Here is a 22562-nt window from a genome sequence, read left to right as displayed (position 1 = left end):
CCCAATTTCATCACCGCTCTGGCCAATCACAGCGCTGGAGCCGCGATACCTGGAAGTATCCCCCGGGAAAGATGACGCTGCCGGGGGGGGGGACCGCTGCGGGGGTTTCGATGTAAGGTAAGTAATTCATAATGAGCTAGTATGCTATGCATACTAGCTCATTATGCCTTTTGTCTTGCAGGTTTTTTTTTTTTTTTTCCTCAAAGGGTTTACAGCCACTTTAACCAGTTATTTCTCACACAGCGTTGGCATACTTGCCACTACACCCCAAAACACATTCTGCTACTCATCCGGAGTATAGGAATACCACGTGTATTTGACTTTTTCACAGCCTGGCCACATAGAGAAGCGCATAATCCGAGTAGCATCTTCAGCCATTATCCTTTTCAAGACCAGGCCTTCTTCTGACACTTTGATTACGTAAGTAAAGTAGTAGGAAGTAAAAATCTGTATTTTTGCTAGAAAATGACTTGGAACTCCCAAACATTTTTTATTTTTGTAGCAGAGGCCCTAGAGAATAAAAACACGGTATTTGCGCAGCAGTTTTTCTAACACAATTTTACACACTAGGGTATAAATACATTTTAATGCACACAGGCAATATAATACAGTGGAACCTTGGATTATGAGCATAATTCGTTCCAGGAGAATTCTCGTAATCCAGAGCACTCGCATATCAAAGCGAGTTTCCCCATAGAAAATAATTTGTTCCGCATTTACTTCAATGACCTGCAATACCGCATGTGGCCAGAGGTGGGGGGGCACTGGAAAGGCTCAAACGCTTCGGCTGAACTCGAAAAGACTTGGGAACTGAGTTTTTCTGAGTATTTCCGAACGGCTCCGGCGCCCTCACACCTCCTGACCAAATGCGGTATTGCACAATGCTTTGGCCTGAATCCTGCTCGTTTTGCGAGACACTCACAAACCGAGTCAGGATTTAAAATAAAGATAAATTCTTGTATAGTGAAACGCTCGTTAACTGCGTTACTTGCAATCCGAGGTTTCACTGCTACCCACATTTTGAAAAAAATATGGTGTTGCGCCGGGTAAATAGACACCAAAGATATCATGCTTTAAAATGATATGCTAGTACAGATGTTTTATGGGGGCACTGGGATAGATGTGTATGGGGACAGTGGTGCTTGGCGTACTGTGTGTGTGTGGGGGGATTGGACAACTGTGTATGTAAAATCATCCTTGCACAGAGAGCTTTCACAGACCTTGCAGGCACCCCCGCTTAGCAGGGAGAACTGTCAGAAACTGTCTGTTTACATGGTGAAGGCTGTGATTGGACACAGCCGTCACGTGATCGGGAGGGCCAATCGCGTCACCCAAATCCCGATCCTGTCTTGGCTATCACGCTGCAGTGCGGCCTCAGGGCTGCGCTGCGGGCACTTGTTTTGAGGGAAGCTCCTGAACGTCCACTCAGGACGATGAAAGGCCGTTTATGTACAGTGGCCGGGTGGGAAGAAGTTAACGTCTTGGATATTTTTTGATTAAAAATAACAAACCTGTTCTTTCCTGCTCTGTGCAGTGGTTTTGCACAGAGCAACCCCGATCCTCCTCTTCTCAGGTCACATGCCGATGCTCTTGGCCTTTCCCTCCTGCCGAGTGCCCCCCACAGCCGCTGCTCTGTGTGTCCATTCAGACACGGTCGTGACTCTCCTCATTGGCTCACTAATTTTGTCAGCAAGTGGGAGCCAATGGCACCCCACTGCTGTCTCAGCCAATGAGGGAGAGTCCCGGACAGCCAAGTCTCTCGTGCAACATAGCTGAATCTGAAACCTAGCTGGATCGACATGGGGCTGCTGCACACAGAAGCAAATTGGCTTCCAGGAAAAAGAGAGATGAGAAGAAAGGGGGGGGAGGGAGGAAGGTTTGGGAGAAGAGGTGGGGGGGAAAGGAAGTGGAGTATGACATGGGGTGTATCCAATCCACTAGAAAGCTACTTGTGTGGCCACTAGACTCGCCAAGGAAATCATTGGGTATCGGTAGGCAAGCCATGGGCTCCAAATTGAGGAATTTGGCATGATTGTTGGTAAGAATGCTAGTCGGTTATTTGTTAGTAAAGATGCCATCTAGGAGAGATTCAACTTCTGAGTAATTGATAAGTTGCTTCTTCCATGCTTTAGCGGTTGTGAGTTTTGGAGGCTAGCAAAACAAAGTGTCATCATTTTTTAAATTGGCCTTTAGTAATGTTTGGGGGGTTTAAAGGGCAGGAAGGCCAGCCAGGGGTCTTTAGTTAGTGGTGTTCCTAGTAGTAAGTATACACAATAGTGGGAAAATTCTGGACAAAAAAACTTCCAATATCGGACAGGTCCACCAAATATGAAGGACATTGCCAGTTGTCTGGCATCTTCAAAAGCATAGGCCTGAACTGCCAGTAAAAATGTAGGCTAGTCTGGAAGGGACCATGTACCATCTGGTCATCCCTTTATAGGCAGATCCGAGCGTGGTTATATTAATGGTGCTGAAGGTGGTGGACGACTAAACAACCTGTCAGTCCAGGGTGGACTTGTGAGCCTTCAAATCAAGACAAATCCTTTTTTTTTTTTTTTGTGTTAGATAGTGTGGCGAGGGATTAGAACACCTATCGGATTTTCATTGCTGTTTGTGTCACTGTTCGGAGTTTCACCCTCTCTATTTGTCCTGTTTATTACCAAATGTCAAAGTTAAAGATAGACTTAAACTGAGTTGTCACTAGAACAGGAATAGAGTGTAAATCTTGCAATGGAGACGCTAGATCTGGTGAATAGTCACTTTGTAGGGATTTCTTCTCACTTCCTGTTTGGCTATGGGACAGTCAGTGAAGGCAAATCTCCTCAATGGGGCACAGATGGCAAAAATAAATCATTTAACGATAAATATGGTGCCATATTTTATTTCACTCCACTGAACCGCTTTCTTGTCCTCGTTCTATTTTGGATTTTGCAAGCTTTCCATGTTCTCTTAGTAAAAAGCCATGTGTACCTTGTGGCATTTTATTACTAAAATTACTAAGCTATTATTACAAGGTTCTTTCATGTTTCCGCACATCCTCCATTTTTCCTTCACAATACGCGCCAATAACAGTCATGTTTTCCTCGCTCCATTACAAGCATGACTTTGCCTTTTTTGTTTATGAAAAAAAAAACTCTCATTAAACAGTTTTTGCACATTAGGGCCTTTGTGTAAAAGGACAAGTCCAAGAATAATTAAAAAACTCCCCTATCCCTAGTCTCGTTAATATACAAACTTTACCCCATTTTCCCCAAAAGTTATCTACCACTCTGGCAGCTGCAGCATTTGGTGCTGTCCACAGCCCAGTTGGTAAAAAGTCAGTGTCGGGCTGCCCGTGCCTGTGGACTAACCACATATTATCTTTAATAGGGCAGTGCTTTGTGTATATGGGTAGGTACGTGGGCAGTCCAGCACTAAATCTATATAAAAAATGTTACTAAACAATGCGGTTTGGTTCCATCCACATGACTAATAATGGCCATAGATGGATCAAAATTTGACCGGTTCAATTTCGATCCGCATGTAGCCCTCTATGTTCAACTGAAGTCGGTTGTTGTGCCAGCTTCTGTTGAACTGTCCCACTGCCAGCATACAATGCCAAAGTGGGGAGGATTTCCCTATCCATGTCAACTGTGTGGATGGGGAAATCTGTTTTTTCATTCAATCGGCTGGCTGAACAAAATAACTGTCATGTATGGCTAGCTGTAAACTCTTCAACATGTAAGGCGACTTGCAGCAGCTCAGTTTTATGGTCACCAATGTGAGAAGAGTCTAGATTAAAAAAATAAATAAAAAATTCTCTTAAATCAGAAGAAGTATGTTTATTAAAAGTAAAAAAGGACAATACCCAGCATTCCAGGATAGTACAATCAGATTGTTCATTGAACGAAACAACTGAGTAAAACAGACCTTTGGAATACATTGGCACACACACTGCATGAAATAATAGTGGCCATTTAGCAAAGAGCCCCACTGTGACAAAGACTAGTTGTGGATTTCAGAAAGGGGAAGCCACCAATGACCCCAATTTTCATCCAAGGAGTGGATGTGATGGGAGTAAAGGGTTACAAGTATCTGGGGGTGTCGATAGATAATAAGTTGAACTGGAGCAAGAACACTGAGGTGCTTTATAGGAAGGACCAGAGCTGCCTCTACTTTTTGAGGAGCCAAAATTTGAAGAGAAGAAGCGGGGACAGCCGCACTCCAAAAACGTTCCTTTCCCTGGATCGTCTTTCAGGACAGCCACCTTAGAGAGATCCCGGCTCCTCCCCTCTCAGGAAACACTGCCTTCAATCAGAGATTTAAGCCTCATCCTCCCACTGGCCCTTCAGTTATGGTGTTTCCTCCGGTGGGGAGACACCGCTGTGGAACCAGGAGCCGATGGCTGGGGAAGCTGAGGCTTATTGGGCAAATTTTAGAAGATGGAGTTCTTCTGCCTAAAAAGTTTTTACCTTTTTTATTTTGAATTTGGCGCTCAGGCCGGCTAGTGTGTCGTCACCTGCAGCGCCGCATGTGCGTCCCAGCGTCTCTTTGGGGAAAAGAGTAAGCTGGGAGGTCCGTTGCCGTTTCCGCCTAGGGTGGCGCTGTGGGCTACCTCAGGCCCCCCTGCTTTGCAGCCAGCTTGGAGCGCGCTGGTCCGGAGAAACGTCAGTTCCGGTTGGGGGCGGGCAGCCACACGAGGCCGCGTCTTCCGGTTCCGGACGCGGCCTAGGAAAGCGGACCACGCACGCTGGCTGGTGCAGTCTCTCCAGTCTGAAGCGTCAGCAGAGGAGACAGCAGACCACCATTCCGCTGAGCACAATGTCAGAGACAGAGGTCTCGAGGACCGCTCCATCCGAAGAAAGCGCCAGCCAGCCGCAGGTAAGTGAACCCTGGGGTGGTGTTCACTTGCCTATACCCTATTAGCTCCACGGGTGTTCCCTTCCTGGTGGTCGGTAGGGATGGGAGTTTCTGGGACCCTGGTGGTGGTTGGTCCTGGGGGGTGATCCCTGTGTTATTGCTGGTGGGCCCCAGCTAATGTGCTGCTGTCTCTTGTTTAATTCTCTTTCAGAAAGCCTCAAGCAAATCAGCCCATGGCTCTAAAAGGAAGTGCCCTGTGTGCAGATCAACACTAGGGGAAACCTGGTTGAAAACGCTCTGTAAGCGTTGTATTGGGGATGTATTAAGAGAACAGACAGCAGAACAGGGAGCAGATCTAGCGGCGTCAGTTAAGGAGCTTTCTAGTACCTTTCAGTCCTTTCAAGCTCTTTTTTCCTCCTTTCAACTGCCCCAGCCCCAAAGCAGTGTCCCACCAGCACAGCAGGTTGTTTCACCTAATCCCACGGATTTTCTCCCTAGTAGTGGCGAGAAACCGGAGGGTCTAGCGGAGGAAATTGAGGAAGAAGCGGGTAGCGCCATTTCTGATTCCCAGGAGGAATCGGATATAGAGGCGCTGGACGGTGAGTCCTCCAAAGCCTCAAGATACAAACTTTCTCTAGAGGATGTGGAGGAACTTTTAGATGCCATCCACACCACTCTAGGTATCCAGGAGGAAAGGAAAGTTTTGTCATTACATGACCAAATGTACAAAGGTCTGGAGGAACAGAAAAAGAAAGTTTTTCCAGTCCATGATGTGTTGGTCAATGCCATTAAAAAAGAATGGCAGGACCCAGAGAGGAAACCTTTTTTCTCTAATGCACTAAAAAGGAGGTTTCCCTTTGCAAATGAAGATAGTTTAGTTTGGAATAAAACTCCAAAACTAGACGCAGCATTTTCTCAAGTATCCAGAAATACAGATCTGGCCTTCGAGGATATGGGGGTACTCTCTGACCCCATGGATAAGAGGATGGATTCCCTTTTGAAAAAGTCCTGGGAATCATCACAGACAAATCTTAAACCCGCCATGGCAGCCACGGTAGTGGCCCGTAATATGGAGTTTTGGCTCACGCAAATCAAGGCGCATATCGAGGCTAATACAGAAAAGGATGTTATCCTTGCTTCTTTACCCACACTCCTTAAGGGGGTGGCCTATCTGGCAGATGCCTCGGCCGAATCAGTACGCATGTCCGCCAGATCTTCAGCCCTGACTAATTCAGCCAGGAGAGCCTTGTGGCTTAAGACATGGCAGGGGGACAGTGCGTCTAAGATAAAACTCTGTGGCATACCGCTTACCGGAGATTTATTATTTGGGCCTGGTCTGGAAGCCGTCCTGGACAGGACGGCTGATAAAAAGAAGGCTTTTCCCCTTAAAAGAAAATTTGGGCAACAGACAAAAAGAAAATTTCAGTTTCCGAGGAAATCTGAGACCCCTAAAGCAGGTCAACAAAAGAAGTTCTGGGGACCTAAAGGGAAAGGGCGTGGGGCGGCGATTTTTCGCCCTCCTGAACAGCCCAAAAAGGCCCAGTGAACACGGTAACAGTGGGAGGAAGATTGGGGGCCTTTCTCCCACAGTGGGAGGTGATCACCACAAATCAATTTGTTTTGGGGATCATCAGACGGGGCTACAGGTTGGAGTTCTCAAATCCCCCACCTCTCAAATTTCTGATTACCAACCTACCAATATGCGGGGAGAAAGCCTCCGCCCTTCTATCTTCTCTACAGGAATTGGAAGAGCAGGAGGTGATTGCCCAGGTGCCAGGTCCGGAGACAAGCAGAGGCTTTTACTCCCACATCTTTGTGGTCCGCAAGCCATCAGGGAAATTCAGGCTCATCCTGAATCTGAAGCCTCTGAATGTCTCCGTCAGGTACAGGAGATTCAGAATGGATTCGATCTATTCGGTCAGAGCGTTACTCCCGCCAAACTGCTTCATGGCATCGATCGATCTAAAGGATGCATATCTGCATATTCCCATAGCCGAGGATCATCAAAAATATCTGAGGCTAGCAGTAAGGACTGGGAATCGGGTAGTGCATTGGCAGTTCAAAGCTCTCCCCTTTGGGCTATCATCTTCTCCCCGAATCTTCACAAAGGTGATGGTGGAAGTTCTGGCCTTTCTGCGTCTCAAAGGTCTTTCGATAGTCGCATATCTAGACGATCTTCTCCTGTTTGCACCTTCAGCGGATCAGTTGGTTCAAGATCTTCAGGTAGCAAGAGACATCCTGGAGAAATTGGGATGGCTTCTGAACCTAGAAAAGTCCAGTTTAGTCCCAGCCCAGAGAGTCACCTTCCTGGGTTATGTGGTGGACTCAACGATCCAAAGGGTCTTTCTTCCCTCCGAAAAGGTCCTAAAGGTGGACAAGACCATGTTGCGGTTGCAAAGCAACAGTCAGGTTTCAGTCAGGGAGGCCATGTCAGGATTGGGATTACTAACATCCACACTTCCGGCAGTACATTGGGCGGGACTGCACTTTCGTCCTCTTCAGTTATTTATTCTGAAGGTTTGGGACCACAGTCAGACCTCCTTGGATGTCTTAATCTCCATCCCAAATCAGGTCAAAAGGTCACTCTGGTGGTGGAGAAAGGGAGCAAATCTGTCCCAAGGTCTCGAGTGGATCCTGCCAGTGACCAGAACAGTCACAACAGATGCCAGCGGTTCAGGTTGGGGAGCATACTTGGGTCCCAAGTGGGTCCAGGGGACCTGGAGGAAAGAGGACGCTCTAAGATCCTCCAACTGGAGGGAGCTGAGAGCAGTAGAACTAGCGCTCAGAGCCTTTCAGGGGGAACTTCAGGGACAACATGTGAGAATCCGTTCGGACAATTCTCCAACAGTAGCCTACATCAACAGGCAGGGGGGTACAAGAAGTTGCTCCCTATGGCTTCTGGCAGAAGCTATCCTAAAGTGGGCCGAACTCAATATATTGTCCCTGTCTGCAACTCACTTGAAGGGAGATCAGAACCAGACAGCGGATTTCCTCAGCCGAACAACTCTGAAGGAAGGCAATTGGATCTTAAAACAGGAGGTATTCAACATGATTGTTCAGAGATGGGGAACACCATGCATAGACCTCTTTGCCTCGAAACACAATACCAAGACAAGGCTTTTCTTCTCCCTAAACAGATGGGACGGAGCGCTAGGAATAGACGCACTCGCCCAGAATTGGGCATTTTCAAGGTGCTATGCCTTCCCCCCTCCGGTCCTGATTCCGGCAGTTTTGAGGAAGTTGCAAGGGGAGAATACGATCCTCATCTTGATCGCTCCTTATTGGCCGAGGAGACCGTGGTTCTCCATCCTGAGGAACCTGGCAATAGAACCTCCTTGGATCCTTCCGGCCCAGACCGACCTTCTTTCTCAGGGTCCATTCTGCTGCCCTCACATAGACAGGTGGAACCTGGCAGCCTGGCTTCTGAGGAGTCATTGTTGAGGGGCAAGGGTTTTTCTGAGCGTCTAATTAAGACTCTCCTAAATTGTAGGAAAGTAGAAACTCAAAACATCTACTGTAAGGTGTGGAGACGTTTTAACATATGGTGCTCAGAAGGCTCCTTTGACGTTCGTAGTTCAGTGGCAGTGCTAGAATTCCTACAGTCAGGTGCAGACAAAGGTCTAGCACTTAGCACATTGAAAGGACAAGTTTCTGCGTTGAGCGTCTTTTTAGAAAAACAGCTAGCGTTAGACCCTTGGATAGCAAGGTTCTTCAAGGGTCTAAGTAGACAGAGGCCAGTTAGAACCTCTTCCCTTCCGGTTTGGAACCTCTCTTTGGTTTTACAGGCTCTTACAAAGGAGCCTTTTGAACCACTAGAATCTTGTTCTTTAAAACGAATTACCCTCAAAACGGTGTTTTTAGTGGCAATTACCACGGCAAGACGAGTCAGCGAACTCGAAGCCCTTTCCATCAGGGCCCCTTATTTTCAAGTTTTTCCGGACAGGGTTATTTTCAAAACCGATCCGGCCTTCTTGCCAAAGGTGGCTTCAAGATTTCATAGGAGCCAAGAAATCATCTTACCCACTTTTTGTTCTAATCCTGTGAGGGAACAGGAACGTTCATTTCATAATTTAGATGTTAGGAGGTGCATTCTCCAATACTTAGAATGCACTAGACAATTTAGAAAGTCAGAGTCCCTTTTTGTATTATTTTCAGGATCTAAGAAAGGATCCAGGGCGTCCAGAAGGTCTATAGCCAGATGGCTTAAATCGGCTATTGTTCAAGCTTATGAGTTAGGAGAGTCAGACCCCCCAGATGGGATCAGGGCACATTCCACTAGAGCGGCTGCAGCTTCACAGGCGGAATGGGCTGGTGCTTCTCCTGAGCAAATTTGTAAGGCTGCAACGTGGTCCAGCTTCAACACGTTTGTCAAGCACTACAGATTGGATCTGCTGTCAGCAAAGGACCAAGCCTTTGGTCGTAAAGTTCTGCAAGCAGTAGTCCCACCCTAAGGTAAGGTGCTCGCTTATCCTCTCTAAGGTGGCTGTCCTGAAAGACGATCCAGGGAAATATGGAGTTACTTACCGGTAACGTCCTTTTCCAGGAGTCTTTCAGGACAGCACCGGTACCCACCCAGGTACTGGACGTCTGAGGACTCATCACATAAGACCGTCAGGTAAGATTGTAATGTTTGTGTTGTATGACGTGTTCTTGTGTCTCCCCAGTTGGCCGGAGGTTCTCGTGATAAACTGAAGGGCCAGTGGGAGGATGAGGCTTAAATCTCTGATTGAAGGCGGTGTTTCCTGAGAGGGGAGGAGCCGGGATCTCTCTAAGGTGGCTGTCCTGAAAGACTCCTGGAAAAGGACGTTACCGGTAAGTAACTCCATATTTTTATTAAAACTGGTCACAGAACATCACACGCCACAGCAAACAATCAGGAAAATGCTAACGCGTTTCGCACTGTGCTTCAGTGCTTATTCATAAGCACTGAAGCACAGTGCGAAACGCGTTAGCATTTTCCTGATTGTTTGCTGTGGTGTGTGATGTTCTGTGACCAGTTTTAATAAAAAGGAACGTTTTTGGAGTGCGGCTGTCCCAGCTTCTTCTCTTCAATTTTGCATTAATTGCATTTCCGGCACCCACGGTTTGAATCCAGTGAGTAAAAGTTCCTTGGTTCATCTGAGCGGTTACTTTTCTTCTCATCTACTTTTTGAGGAGACTGAGGTCCTTTAACATTTTCTGGACGGACACAGCAGCATATTCTTGACAGTAGGGTATTGGCCTTCTATCAGGAGAGGACTAGGCAGAAACATATTAATACAACTTTAAAACTGTACAGTACTGCCCAGGAGGCGGAGCCTCTGGGTACAACCCCTCTCCCTGCACTTCTATACAAGGAATGGGAACGTCCGCAGAGGACCTTTTCGGTCCCCAAATGTATAGCGGTCCGTTATTCCTTTGAGGAAGGTTTCCTGAAAAAAATGTACTTCACCGATTGTGGACCCCCCTGTGTCCAGCCTAAACAAGGTAACCCAGTGGGGGGGCTCCTGCCTTCAAAGACCCTGCGGACAGGAGGGCTAAGGGAGTGGCCCGCTCCCTGTTCACTGTGGTGGGGTCAGCAGTGCGTCTGGCTGTGGCTGGGCCCTTGGTGTCTCAGACGCTTACTGAGTGGGCAAAGATGCTGCACCACGAGTTAAAAGAGCAACAGGCTTCCCCGACCTGTGTGGAACTGGCCGACCAGTTGATACAGGGCCTTAAGTTTGTGTGCGAGCCGGCTTTGGATACGATTCTATTGCTGTCCATAGCCTCGGTCTCTGCAGTGGTGCTGCGTCGCCTGATTTGGCTAAAATGTTGGTCCAGGGACCAGGCTTCTAAGAAGGCCTTGCGTGATTTACCTTTTAAGGGTGAGAGGCTTTTCGAAGCCTCACTGGATGACATCAAGGATGCCACGGGAGGTGATAGTACTCTGCTCCTGCAATCCAGGAAGGGTAAGGAACTGAGCCATAGACATGGGCCCTCCCTCTCAGCTCATAAGCGACTTTTTTGTCTGCCCGGAGCTGCCGGTAAGAGCTCCCAGACCGATAAGGCACCTGCTGAGGGACAAAGCGCCCCTGGTTTCGCAAGCTCAACAAACCTGCATCCGCATGAAGGTTTTCCCCTGCCTGACACTTGGGTGGGGGGGTTGTCTTCGCACATTCGCAGCTCGGTGGTCTTCGCTGCTCTCTGACCGGTGGGTTTGCGAAGTTGTTTCCTCAGGGTACAAGATAGTTTCTCTCTTGTCCTCCTAACAGATTTTTTCCCTCCAAACCTTCAGCTTCCTCCGACTCGTCGGGTGGCCCTGTTTGGAGCGCTGCAGGATCTGCTGGCGCACGGGGTGATTGTACCCGTGCCATTGCTGGAAAGGTTTCAGGGGTTTTACTCAAACCTGTTTGTAGTCCCAAAGAAGGAGGGGGTCCGTCCGATCCTGGATCTCAAGGCCCTGAACTGCTTTGTGAAGGTTCAGAATGTAATCGGTGCGCTCTGTAGTCACGGCATTCCATCCGGGGGATTTCTTGGTGTCCTTGGACATCAAGGACGCGTACTTGCATGTTCCCATATTTGTCGGACATCAGAGGATTCTGCGTTTTGCGGTCGGGGACGACCACTACTAAGGCTAAGGCTCTTTCTGTTGGCCCGGCATCGGCACCAAGGGTTTTCATCAAGATGTTTGCCACAAATCTGGCTTTGCTGAGACAGCTAGGTATCGCTATAGTGTTATCTGGACGACCTTCTTCTGAGAGCTGCTTAAAGCTCAGAATTGGAGGTGGATGTGGTGATTTCCACCCACACCCTCCAAGAATTTGGTTGAGTTCTGAACCTCCAGAAGTCGGTGTTGGTGCCGATTCAGTGCCTGGAATACCCAGGCTTGGTTCTAGATTCCTTGGAGGCGAGAGTGTTTCTCCCCTTACAGACTCCTCATTCGGCGGTGACGCCGCTGGCATCCCACAGATGGCCGTCGCTTCGTTTTTTGTATGCGGGTCCTGGGCCTCATGGTAGCCACCTTCGAGGCAGTACCGTATGCTCAATTCCACACTCGTGCTTTACAGCGGGAGATCCTGTCCAAATGGCACAAGTCTCCGTTGTCCCTGGATTGTCAGATCCGGGTGGGCCATCCAGTCAAGACTTTCCTGATTTGGTGGCTGAGATCTCCGGCCCTTCAGTCCGGAAAGTCGTTCCTTCCCCCTTTTTTTTTTTTTTTTTTTTTTTTTTTTTTAATCCAGAAAAAAAAAGTTTATTAAAGAACAAGTAAAAAACAGAACATACATCGAAGCTTCACATACAATCGGATACAAATCCAAACAAAATTAACCGTACTACTGCACATCCCTCAGATCACAAACCAATCCCGGCTCTGCCCAGCCCCCCCCCCCCCACCTTGATGGGCTGCCAAATCCCTCACATGAAACCCAGATGCATAACACAAATCCTGCTCAAGTACCTAGTAATCTGCCCGTGATCCTATCCACTGGGGCCAAGCCGGTACATCCAGCCACGGTCCCACATCCTCTCAAACTTCTGGGCACAACCCCTGTGTTGGTATATTATCTTTTCCTTCCTGAGCATATCCCCCATTGCAGTGTTTCTCAACTCCAGTCCTCGGGGCGCACCAACAGGTCTTGTTTTCAGGCTTTCCATTATTGTGCACAGGTGATTTTATCAGTTTCACTGCCTTAGTAATTACCACAGCAGTTTGATCTGAGGGAAATCCTGAAAACATGACCTGTTGGTGCGCCCCGAGGACTGGAGTTGAGAAACACTGCCCCATTGTATTGATCCATTCTTTAAGGGTAGGAGAGTCCTCCGCTATCCAATGAGTCATTATCAGCTTTCGAGCCAAAAACAAAGATCTAATTACTGCCACCCTTGTACCTTCCTCTAACTCGTCCAGTATATAAAGTAGGCATTGCTTCTGGTCCGTAGGCAATATAATCTGGAACACCCTATTTATGGTGTCCACCACTCCCTTCCAATAAGTGTGAAGTTTCGGGCATCTCCACGGGAGGTGGATCAAGTCACCGTGGTCTCTCTTGCACCTGGTGCACATCAGGGTGGGTCTCAACCCCATAGCAAACAGTCTGTGAGGGGTGTAACACACCCTCATGAGTAAATACAGCTGTGATACTCTATGGGACACATTCAGGGAGCATGCTGTTACTGCCTGCAGGGCCTCCTCCCACTGCTCTCCATCCATCGGGCCTACATCCCCCTCCCACTTAGCCTTCACCCGCAGCGGTTGGTTCCTTCCCCTTCAGTGGACTGTAATCATGACGGACGCCAGCCTGACCGGGGAGGTGTTTGGGGTGTCCAGTCGGCACAGGGTCGCTGGACGCAGGAAGAATCCCACCTACCGATCAATGTGCTAGAGCTTCGGGCGATCAAGCATTGCCTCTCCACGTGGTCTCAGAGTTTTCTGGGGCGTTCAGTCGGACAACGCCACGGCGGTGGCGTATGTCAACCATCAAGGGGGGACAAGAAGCTCAGGTGCAGCCTCGGAGGTCGCTCACATTCTGCGATGTGCAGAACAAAGCGTGCTGGCGCTATCGGCCGTATAAATTCTGGGCATAGAAAACTAGCAAGTGGACTACCCAAGTCGCCAGATGCTGGACCAAGGAGAGTGGTCACTACACCCGGATGTGTTTCAACCAATTTGCAAAAGATGGGGCACGCCAGATGTGGACCTCCTGGCTTCGCGACTCAGAAGGTGTTGGTTTGTGGCCAGGTCCAAAGACCCCTGGGCAGACGGGACAGACGCGTTGGTTGCTCTTTGGGGACAGTATTGGCTTATTTATGCCTTTCCCCCGTTAAAGCTTCTTTTTCGCAGGGTGCAGACCGAGGGGAATTCCGATGATTCTAATTGCTCCAGTTTGGCCTCGGCGTCCCTGGTACGCCGACCTTGTGCGTCTGGTGGCGGATGTTCCTTGGCGACTACCGATGCGAGAAGACCTTCTGTCGCAAGGCCCCATACTTCATCCTGCTTTACAGTCGCTGGCCTTAACGGCATGGCTATTGAAAGCCAGGTTTTGAGGGACCGAGGCCTGTGGGATTCGGTTATTTCTACCATGCTGAGGGCACAGAAGTCTTCCTCTAGGAAAGTTTATCATCGTACTTGGAAGGCCTACATCTCTGTGTGAGGAGCTGAAGTGGTGTCCACGTGCATACTCGGTTTCCAGGAACCTGCTGTTTTTACAGCGTGGAGTGGACCAAAAGCTTGCCTTAAGTACTATTAAGGGGCAGATCTCGGCCTTGGCTGTCTTCTTTCAAGGGCCCTTGGTGGCTCATTCACTGGTGAGTACGTTTGTACAGGGGGTTCGACATGTGGCCCCTCCCGTGCGACTTCCACTGCCTCCGTGGGACTTGAATCTGGTCTGGTCCGTTTGAAAACATTAGGGAGATTCCTTTTATTGACACTTTCTCAGAAAGTTGGCTTTTTGGTGGCTGTTGCGTCAGACGGGTTTCTGAGCTGGCAGCCTTGTCTTGCAAGGCTCTTTATCTGATCCTCCAAGGATAAGGCGGTGCTACGTCCGCAGCCTTAGTTTCTTCCTAAGGTTGTTTTAGCTTTTCATCTTGATGAGGACATTGTACTTCCATCCTTGTGTCCTTGACCGTCACATCCAAAAGAGGCTGCGTTGGTCGACCACCATCTCTAGGTGGATCAGACAGGTCGTGATTCAGGCTTATGCTCTACAAGGGCAGGCGCCTCCCTTTCCTGTCACGGCACATTCAACCCGGGTGATGGGTGCCTCTTGGGCTTTCTGACATCAGGCGTCTGTTTCCCAGGCGTGTAAGGCTGCGACCTGGTCGTCCGTTCACACCTTCACAAAATTCTACAAAGTTGATGTGAGTGCATTTTTGGATGCTTGCTTCGGCCACAAGGTTTTGCAGGCGGCTGTTAAGGTTGCAACTCTTCGTTGAGGGGCTCTGGTTATGTTTGGGGTGAAGTTTGTTTGCTGTTCCCACCCCTCGTTTTTTGGACACTGCTTGGGGACGTCCCTACTGTCAAGAATATGCTGCTGTGTTAGTCCATGAACACAAGAGAAAATAGGATTTTTGTACTTACCGTAAAATCCTTTTATCTGTAGTTCATGGACGGACACAGCACCCACCCCTCCTTTTTGTTTTTTATGCTTGTACTGCTTTTTGACCAACTGAGCTTCTGCATGCAGGGAGAGGGGTTGTATCCAGAGGGACCGCCTCCTGGGTGGTACTGTACAGTTAAAGTGTATTAACACTTCAACATGTTTCTGCCTAGTCCTCTTCTGAAAGAAGGCCAATGCCCTACTGTCAAGAATATGCTGCTGTGTCCATCCATGAACTACAGAGAAAAAAAAAGGAAAGGGGTCGTGGGACTTTAAAGAGGCAGGGATGTGTGTCTGAAGAAATCTAGGATAGAGGAGTAGATTGACTGTCACATTCCCAAAAGGGAGATCTCTGTGGCCATGAGACTGCTAGGTAATCAAACCCAATAAATTAAATACCAGTAGTGGATATGAAATTATGTAGTATGTATCATATTAAAGACAAAGGCATAATTCAGACAGACAAAGGCATAATTCAAGTCATAATAATAACAGACATATTTAATATTCATTTGGGGTATACATGATTAGTAAAGCAGTCACAATCAATAAATGGACATTCAGATAGTAAAGCAGTCACAATCAATAAATGGACATTCAGATAAAGTGAACATGATTATCCCATTAAAATAGATACACAGTAAGATTGGTAAAAATTAATTGTTGGACAAACTTGACTTGGCATCCCTGAGCATGGACTCGACATGTTTCTTGGCGTTTAAAGCCAGTCATCAGGAGTGAGGTGCGTAAATGTCAACTGGAATGGTAAATACATGGACAATTATGTCTCAAATGGATTAGATTATGCTTTCAATAGGAGAGCAGGGTAGGAGACTATACATTACCAGTGACAAAGCCCAAGTAAATAGCCCAATGATGCCATAATTGGGAATATGCTGATGGCCCTGGATGAGCTGTCTCCCCTGAGGTAGAGGCGGGGACAGAGCCCCCCACAAAACAAGGGCTCTCCAGCCAACAAAGGGAGCCCAGGAAAGGGTGGCCGGAAACATCAGCCAAAGAGGAACATGAACAGCCGCAACACATTGCCAGACCTGGAGATGGACAAGCAGGAGGCACACCTCAGGTTCTAATGCAAGGAGAAAAAGTGAATGTTGAAACAGTGTGACCGGATGTAAAGTGGGAAAGTAGAACGAAAATAAGAAAAGGAAGGGATCGAGGGGTCAAACAAAGTTGCTGCAGTGTATATCTCAGATGTGTTCTGACTTGATCTGAGGAAGGGCGTAAGCATGTAAGCGCGAAACGGATATCATCCATGTCTGAATATCTTGAATACTTTTTTGGTATGTAACCTTTATGAAGATATTTGCAAAATAAAGAAACTATTTTAAGTATGAAAAATTTGGAAACCCTGGTGGGAAGCAAGGGGATGTGAACTTTGATTAGGTAGGCACTCTAATGTTGAGACGTGACCTATTAGAAATTGGATCAAGGTGAATGAGATTGAGAATGAGGGATGAGAGTGAAATGGATGATGAGCAGATGCAGTGTTTAGATAAGAATTCTAGATCCTAAAGAACTACAGTACTAGACGAGATTGCCTTATGTGACCACCCCCTACCTAATGTAACACCCATGATAAGAACTCTTCATTTATCCTGATAGATATATACCAGTTTAGGGGGGTGGGAAGAATGGGAGGGGTGATGGGTAATGGAGGGAATGTTTGATTTGTTGTATTTGTAAAACAAGAAATTCTTTAATATAAAGTTTAGCAAAAGTGGTTGAATCGATGATGGGGATTGATTCAGTTCCCACTATGAACACTATCCGCTATAATGTTTGTAAGTTAATTGGCTTGTACTAAAATTGATCTTGGTGTGCATGTGTCTATGATTATAGTAGAGGTAGAGATAATTACCACTAGTCCCAATCCATAGGGTCCTACAGCCTCTGCTCTGTACTCTCCCTCTATTCCTTGTGTATATATCTGGGTATATACTGTACCTTAACATGCTGTGTTATGATCCTAGACACCAAGGCTGCTTACGGTAGGTAAAGAGCACCCAATAAAAATGAAACCATTTACCATTAGGTAACCATGGGGCTTGAGAGTTCATAAATATAAAACCATGAGAAAGTGTCATGCACCAGGTTGGGTTAACATTGAATATTGGTCATTTGGAACAGATATTGGAAGGGACAAATTTTTAAAAATGTGGCCTTTGGACATTGTTGACGTACAATGACCCAGTGAAAAATTATTGATTGGGGCTTAGGGTTATCTTGCTATATACGTATAGTTCTCAGAATCGCCTGACAGAATAGGTACTCGCATACCAGGTGAGGGCCAAATTGATGAAAAGGCCTCCCCTACACCTCCTGTCCAATACCCCTGGAGTTCGGAACAGGGTATAGGAGGACAAGTTTGGGCATGGGTCTGGAGGCAGTGTGAATACTGCTGAGGTGCCAAAGACTTTCAGACCATTCTATGCATTAAGGTGAAAAGTCGTCTTTGCTGCAGCTCCCCTTTCAGACCCCCCCCCCCCCCCCATTTCTTCCCTGAGCCCATCCGATCCAGCAACGTGCATGAGCCCAGCGACTCCAGCCGCTGTTTCTGTCCTCATTGGACAGATTAACATTGTCTCCCGCTGCTGTAAATCAAATCCAGTGACACAGGGCCCAGTCCCGCTGTCTGTGTGAATGGATGCAGCAGCAGGACTCTGAAGCAACGCCCGTACGGGTGCCCCCATGGAAATCGGCTTTTCGTGGGGGAACTCGATGAAGGGGAGGAGCCAGGAGCACCGGCAGGGCACCCCAGAAGAGGGGGATCGGGGCTTCCCTGTGCAAAACCCTTACACAGAGCAGGGAAGTATAACATGTTTGTTATTTTTTTTCAAAAGCGACCCTTTACAATCACTTTAATTTCAAGGGAGTCACATACTTTTATTTTTTCTTGCCATTGTATATATCATTGCATCTTTCATGTAAAGCCCAACTCCAGGAAACTTGACATTTTTTTCCTTAGAGTGGGGCTTATGCAAGGATTAACTGCTCATTTGCTAGGCATGGAAAAGTAGATTTACTTACTGCATTTCTCTGCTCCACTGCCGAAGCATTGAGGAGAGCCATTTGAAGGAAGAATCGAGTAAGTAAAACTGCTTTTACTTTTCAATAAACTAAGCAAGCGGTTAAAAATTAGATTTTTCAAGTTTCCTGGAGCTTCAACTTCCATCTTTTATTTTAACTTCTATGCTGCTAGAAAAGCTTAAATACCTTATTTTTTTTAAATATTCTCTCTGACTCCAATTTCATGGTTTTGCAGTAAAGGATTTGGCAAGCGGTAAAAGAAAGCCCGGAATTCACGTGTTCCCTGCAGCAGACATTATACGTGGTACGTCTCTAATCAATCTATTATTTCTGATCCTGGTAGTGATGGTGAAATGTAAACATTTAACTAGAATCATAAAAGTCCTCAATTGTTAAAATAGGGTAAATTTACCCAAAACTGAGCATTCATTTTAAGTGTTTAATAGAGAGTTGCATAATATAATGGTCCCATAAATCACCTGAAGTCTGCTGTGGCGAAACAGTTTACAGTTGGCACCGATGTTATAAAAGAGTCTTGGTGTTGTGTTGCCCTCATCAGCTACTTTATTAGGTACACGTATCTATTACCCATAAAAAGTTGCACTTGGGCAGCAGCAATGCTTGGGTTCTCTGTAGTGTTCACATTATGACATTACTTGAGCTTGCGTGTGCAATGAAAACATTCTGCATACCATTACACCATCATCAGGCTGTATACCAAACCCTGACCTTATCCCCTTATTCTTCAGATGCCAAGTGTGTGTGTGTGTGTGTGTGTGTGTATTAGGGCTGTGCAAATTAACTTTTAATTAACCTTTTAATTTTTTTTGATCGATTAAAATTCTTTTGATTGGTACTCACCTCTCCGCTGGCTTCTGGGCCTTCAGGGAGATCCGGTGATGTCACAGACACCGGCGGGGCCTTACTATCTGCCACACGCAAGGGCTGTTACAATTCCCTCTATCACTTCCCTCTATCAACCTGGGATTCTTCAACCATCCTCTGGGAGTTGTGATAGTTCCCTTTACGGGACATCTACATGCCAACGGACTGATGTTAACTATTCCTCATCTGGATTCAGCAGTGGTATCGTTGTACACATTTTTATACCAGTATCATACTTAGCTACATGTTTTTATGACTGCTTTTGGTACCGTTTGGTATTACTCGCACCATTTTTACAGTTTATGTAGCATCATCGATTTTATCTCCAAGGAGATCAGCTAAAAGTAGTTGGATCTTTATGTGCGTTATAATTGAAATTAGTAGATTAATCGATTAAAAAAAAACGATTAATCGAACAGAAACATTTTGATCATTAACAGCCCTAATATATATATATTGCATCCGGAAAGTATTCACAGCGCTTCACTTTTTTCACATTTTGTTATGTTACAGACTTATTCCAAAATAGAATAAATTCATAATTTTCCTCAAAATTCTACAAACAATACCCCATAATGACGATGTGAACGAAGTTTGAAATCTTTGCAAATTTTATATAAAATTAAAAACGAAAAAAAAATCCCATGTACATAAGTATTTGCAGCCTTTACTCAATACTTTGTTGAAGCATCTTTGGCACCAATTGCAGCCTCAAGTCTTTTTGAGTATGATGCTACAAGCTTGGTACACCTATTTTTCGGTGGTTTCTCCCATTCTTTGCAGGACCTCTCAGGCTGGGTTCACACCATGTTTGCATGTGGCTCACAGCAGGGCTCCGGTGCGTCCCTGTTTCAGGTCTGATTTCAGCTCGAACTTTTGGCCGTATTTGGACCTGAAATGGACCAAAAGACGCACATGACCCCTTTGCAAATTTGCACCGGAGATATGTGAACCGGCTCCGTAGAGAGCCTGTCAAAATCTCCTACTTTTGCAAATTGGATGCGGGAAAATCACAATAGTGTGAACCCAGCCTCAAGCTCCAACAGGTTGGATGGGGAGCGTCAGTGCACAGCCATTTTCAGATTTCTCCAATCGTGTTCCAGCTCTGGGCTCTGGCTGGGCCACTCAAGGACATTCACAGAGTTGTCCCATAGCCATTCCTTATGCTATCTTGGCTGTGTGCTTAGGGTCGTGGTTCTGTTGGAAGATGAACCTTCATCCCAATCTGAGGTCCAGAACACTCTGGAGCAGGTTTTCATCAAGGATGTCTTTGCACTGCTGCATTCATCTTTCCCTCAATCCTGTCTAGTCTCCCAGTTGCTGCTGAAAAACATCACCACAGCATGATGCTGCCACCACCATGCTTCACTGTAGCGATGGTGGTGAGCGGCGCCTGGTTTCCTCTAGACATGACTCCTGCCATTCAGGCCAAAGAGTTTAGTCTTTGTTTCATCAGACCACAGAATTTTGTTTCTCATGGCTGTCATGTGCCTTTTACTGAGGAGTTGCTTCCGTCTGGCCACTCTACCATACAGCCCTGATTGGTGGAGTGCTGCAGAGATGGTTGTTCTTCTGGAAGGTTCTCCTCTCTCCATAGAGAAACACTGGAGCTCTGTCAGAGTAATCACTGGGTTCTTGGTCACCTTCCTGACTAATGCCCTTCTCCCCGATCACTCAGTTTGGCCGAGCGGCCCGCTCTAGGAAGAGTCCCCATGGTTCCATACTACTTCCATTTACAGATGATGGAGGCCACTGTGCTCATTGGGATTTTGAATGAATGACTTGTATAGCGCTACACATGCAAACTGAATCACCTCTAGGCGCTTGTTCCAGCCAGTGTCTGCTTAGCTGGTGCGGTCATTTTACCCCGTAGGATCTTGACACACGCAGTCATACATACAGATATACATATATATATACTGGGCCAATTTGGACAAGATCCAATATACCTACCAGCATGTCTTTGGAGTGTGGAAACCGGAGTACCCGGAGGAAACCCACGCAGGCACAGGGAGAACATGCAAACTCCAGGCAGATGGTGTCGTGGTTGGGATTCGAACCAGCGACCCTTTTGCTGCTAGGCGAAAGTGCTACTCACTTCACCACTGTACTTCAGTACTAGGCCCCAGGCGTCACTCCTCGCAACAGGAGTTTGGGGGATCTATACATCATCTGTGTCACATAAAGAAAGGCGTTGATCTACTAAGCATTGACGCATTACAACATGCGACCAAGGCTTGGCGTTTAAAATTAAAGTTCAAGGACAATATCCCAATACACCACTACATGCAGGTGATTATCAGTAAGGGACCCCAGGCATCACAGGAGTTTGGGGGTTCTCTACATCATATCAACCTTAACATGTAGAGATGTATTTAGGCCACTAGGGGAGACGCTATGAAATGGCATCAACCCCTAGCATAGAAAAGTTAGAGCGAACATGTTCAACAATTGGGTCAAGGCCTATAAGTATTTTATACTTCTGTCAAGCACGTAGTGAATTATATTTGTAGTAACAAATATTAATTGCATATGAGAGGCAATATAGCTCGGGTACTTTGAGGGTACACGTAGTAACACAAGTTGTACTGGCAACTAATAGAAGCGTATGAGAGGCAATATCGCTCATGTACTTTGAGAGTACATATAGTAACTGAGAACTGTAGTATAACTAGTTTTATATAATAGGTAAATATAGCTCAGGTATTTTGAGAGTACATATGGTAGTTAGCGGTTATAGTAATAACTATTAGTTATACATGCAAGGTGAATATAGCTCAGGGTATTTGAGTACAGATGTGCCTTTTACATATTCCTTAGCAGACAGTCCTATACACAACAGTATCCTAGATGTTGAGCAGTAGAAGATATGATAGGCAACAGCAATTGTATAGCTGGTATATGTGTGGCAGGTATTGCTGTAACTTTTTAAGTAACAGAAATGTAACTTATCCGTTTTGCAGGCTTCAGTTTAGGAACTAGGAATCCTGAGGTGTAGGATGTTCAATAGGGCTGTCTGTTGAAGTTGTCCCCAACCATGGCTCCTAATTACAGCAGCTGTAGATGGTGTCCAAAGTAGTCGTTGCGGCTGGAGCGTTGTTCCGGCATGGGGAGTAAGGCATCCATGTCTGTAGCGTAGGCCGATCTACGGCTGACAACAATAGAACGCCAGCTGTATCTCCATTAAATGCCTTTATAGGCAGAAGAACAGCTGCAGTGCATTGCACTAAATTCAAACAGGGCGCCGTGTGCGGCGCACTTTCACGCTGGAACGCAGAGCTGCGCCGGGCGATGTCATCGCGCAAGCGCCGTATGCATTCCAACATGGAACGCATTACGACACCGAAAGCGTGCGGAGCGCCTGTTACAGACAGAAACCTTCATGGTGCAGTATGTTCAATCTAAATGGATTTAATAAGGTAATTGATACACTTAAAAAAATGCTATGGTTCAGCGTTAATGTCGTGGGAGCCGCATCATCACCATTTGCTTCTCCTCACTTCCTGTATGCTCGTAACACTGCCGTCTCGATGGACGGAACGTGATGACGTTACTGGCACCCTACGTACGTTTAGTCGCTAAGGGATTTCTACGGGGGTTTGGCCAAAGATTATGGCCGAACATTATGGCGGACACATCAGACACTTTTGACACATTTTTGGGACCATTGGCTTTTATACAGCGATTTAGTGCTGTAAAAATGCATTGATTACTGTGTAAATGTCAGGGAAGGAG

The 22562-nt window shown here is 46.7% G+C and overlaps 1 protein-coding gene across 2 annotated transcripts in view; it reads left to right on the top strand.

Moving 5' to 3' along the window:
• LOC120924395 (piRNA biogenesis protein EXD1-like) overlaps nt 1-22562 on the top strand; it is a 147026-nt gene that overhangs the window by 59502 nt on the left and 64962 nt on the right. Inside the window, exon 3 of one of the 2 annotated variants that reach the window (XM_040335340.1) lies at nt 18178-18246. The exons of the other annotated variant lie outside the window; for it this stretch is intronic. Coding sequence (XP_040191274.1) covers nt 18178-18246 — 69 coding nt within the window. The remainder of the gene's footprint in view (nt 1-18177; nt 18247-22562) is intronic. 2 annotated transcript variants of the gene reach the window in all.

The sequence above is a fragment of the Rana temporaria genome, chromosome 1 (genome assembly GCF_905171775.1).
Source record: "Rana temporaria chromosome 1, aRanTem1.1, whole genome shotgun sequence".
Lineage (NCBI taxonomy): Eukaryota > Metazoa > Chordata > Amphibia > Anura > Ranidae > Rana > Rana temporaria.
The sequence above is the reverse complement of the archived record's forward strand: the minus strand, read 5'-3'. Positions and strand labels throughout refer to the sequence as shown.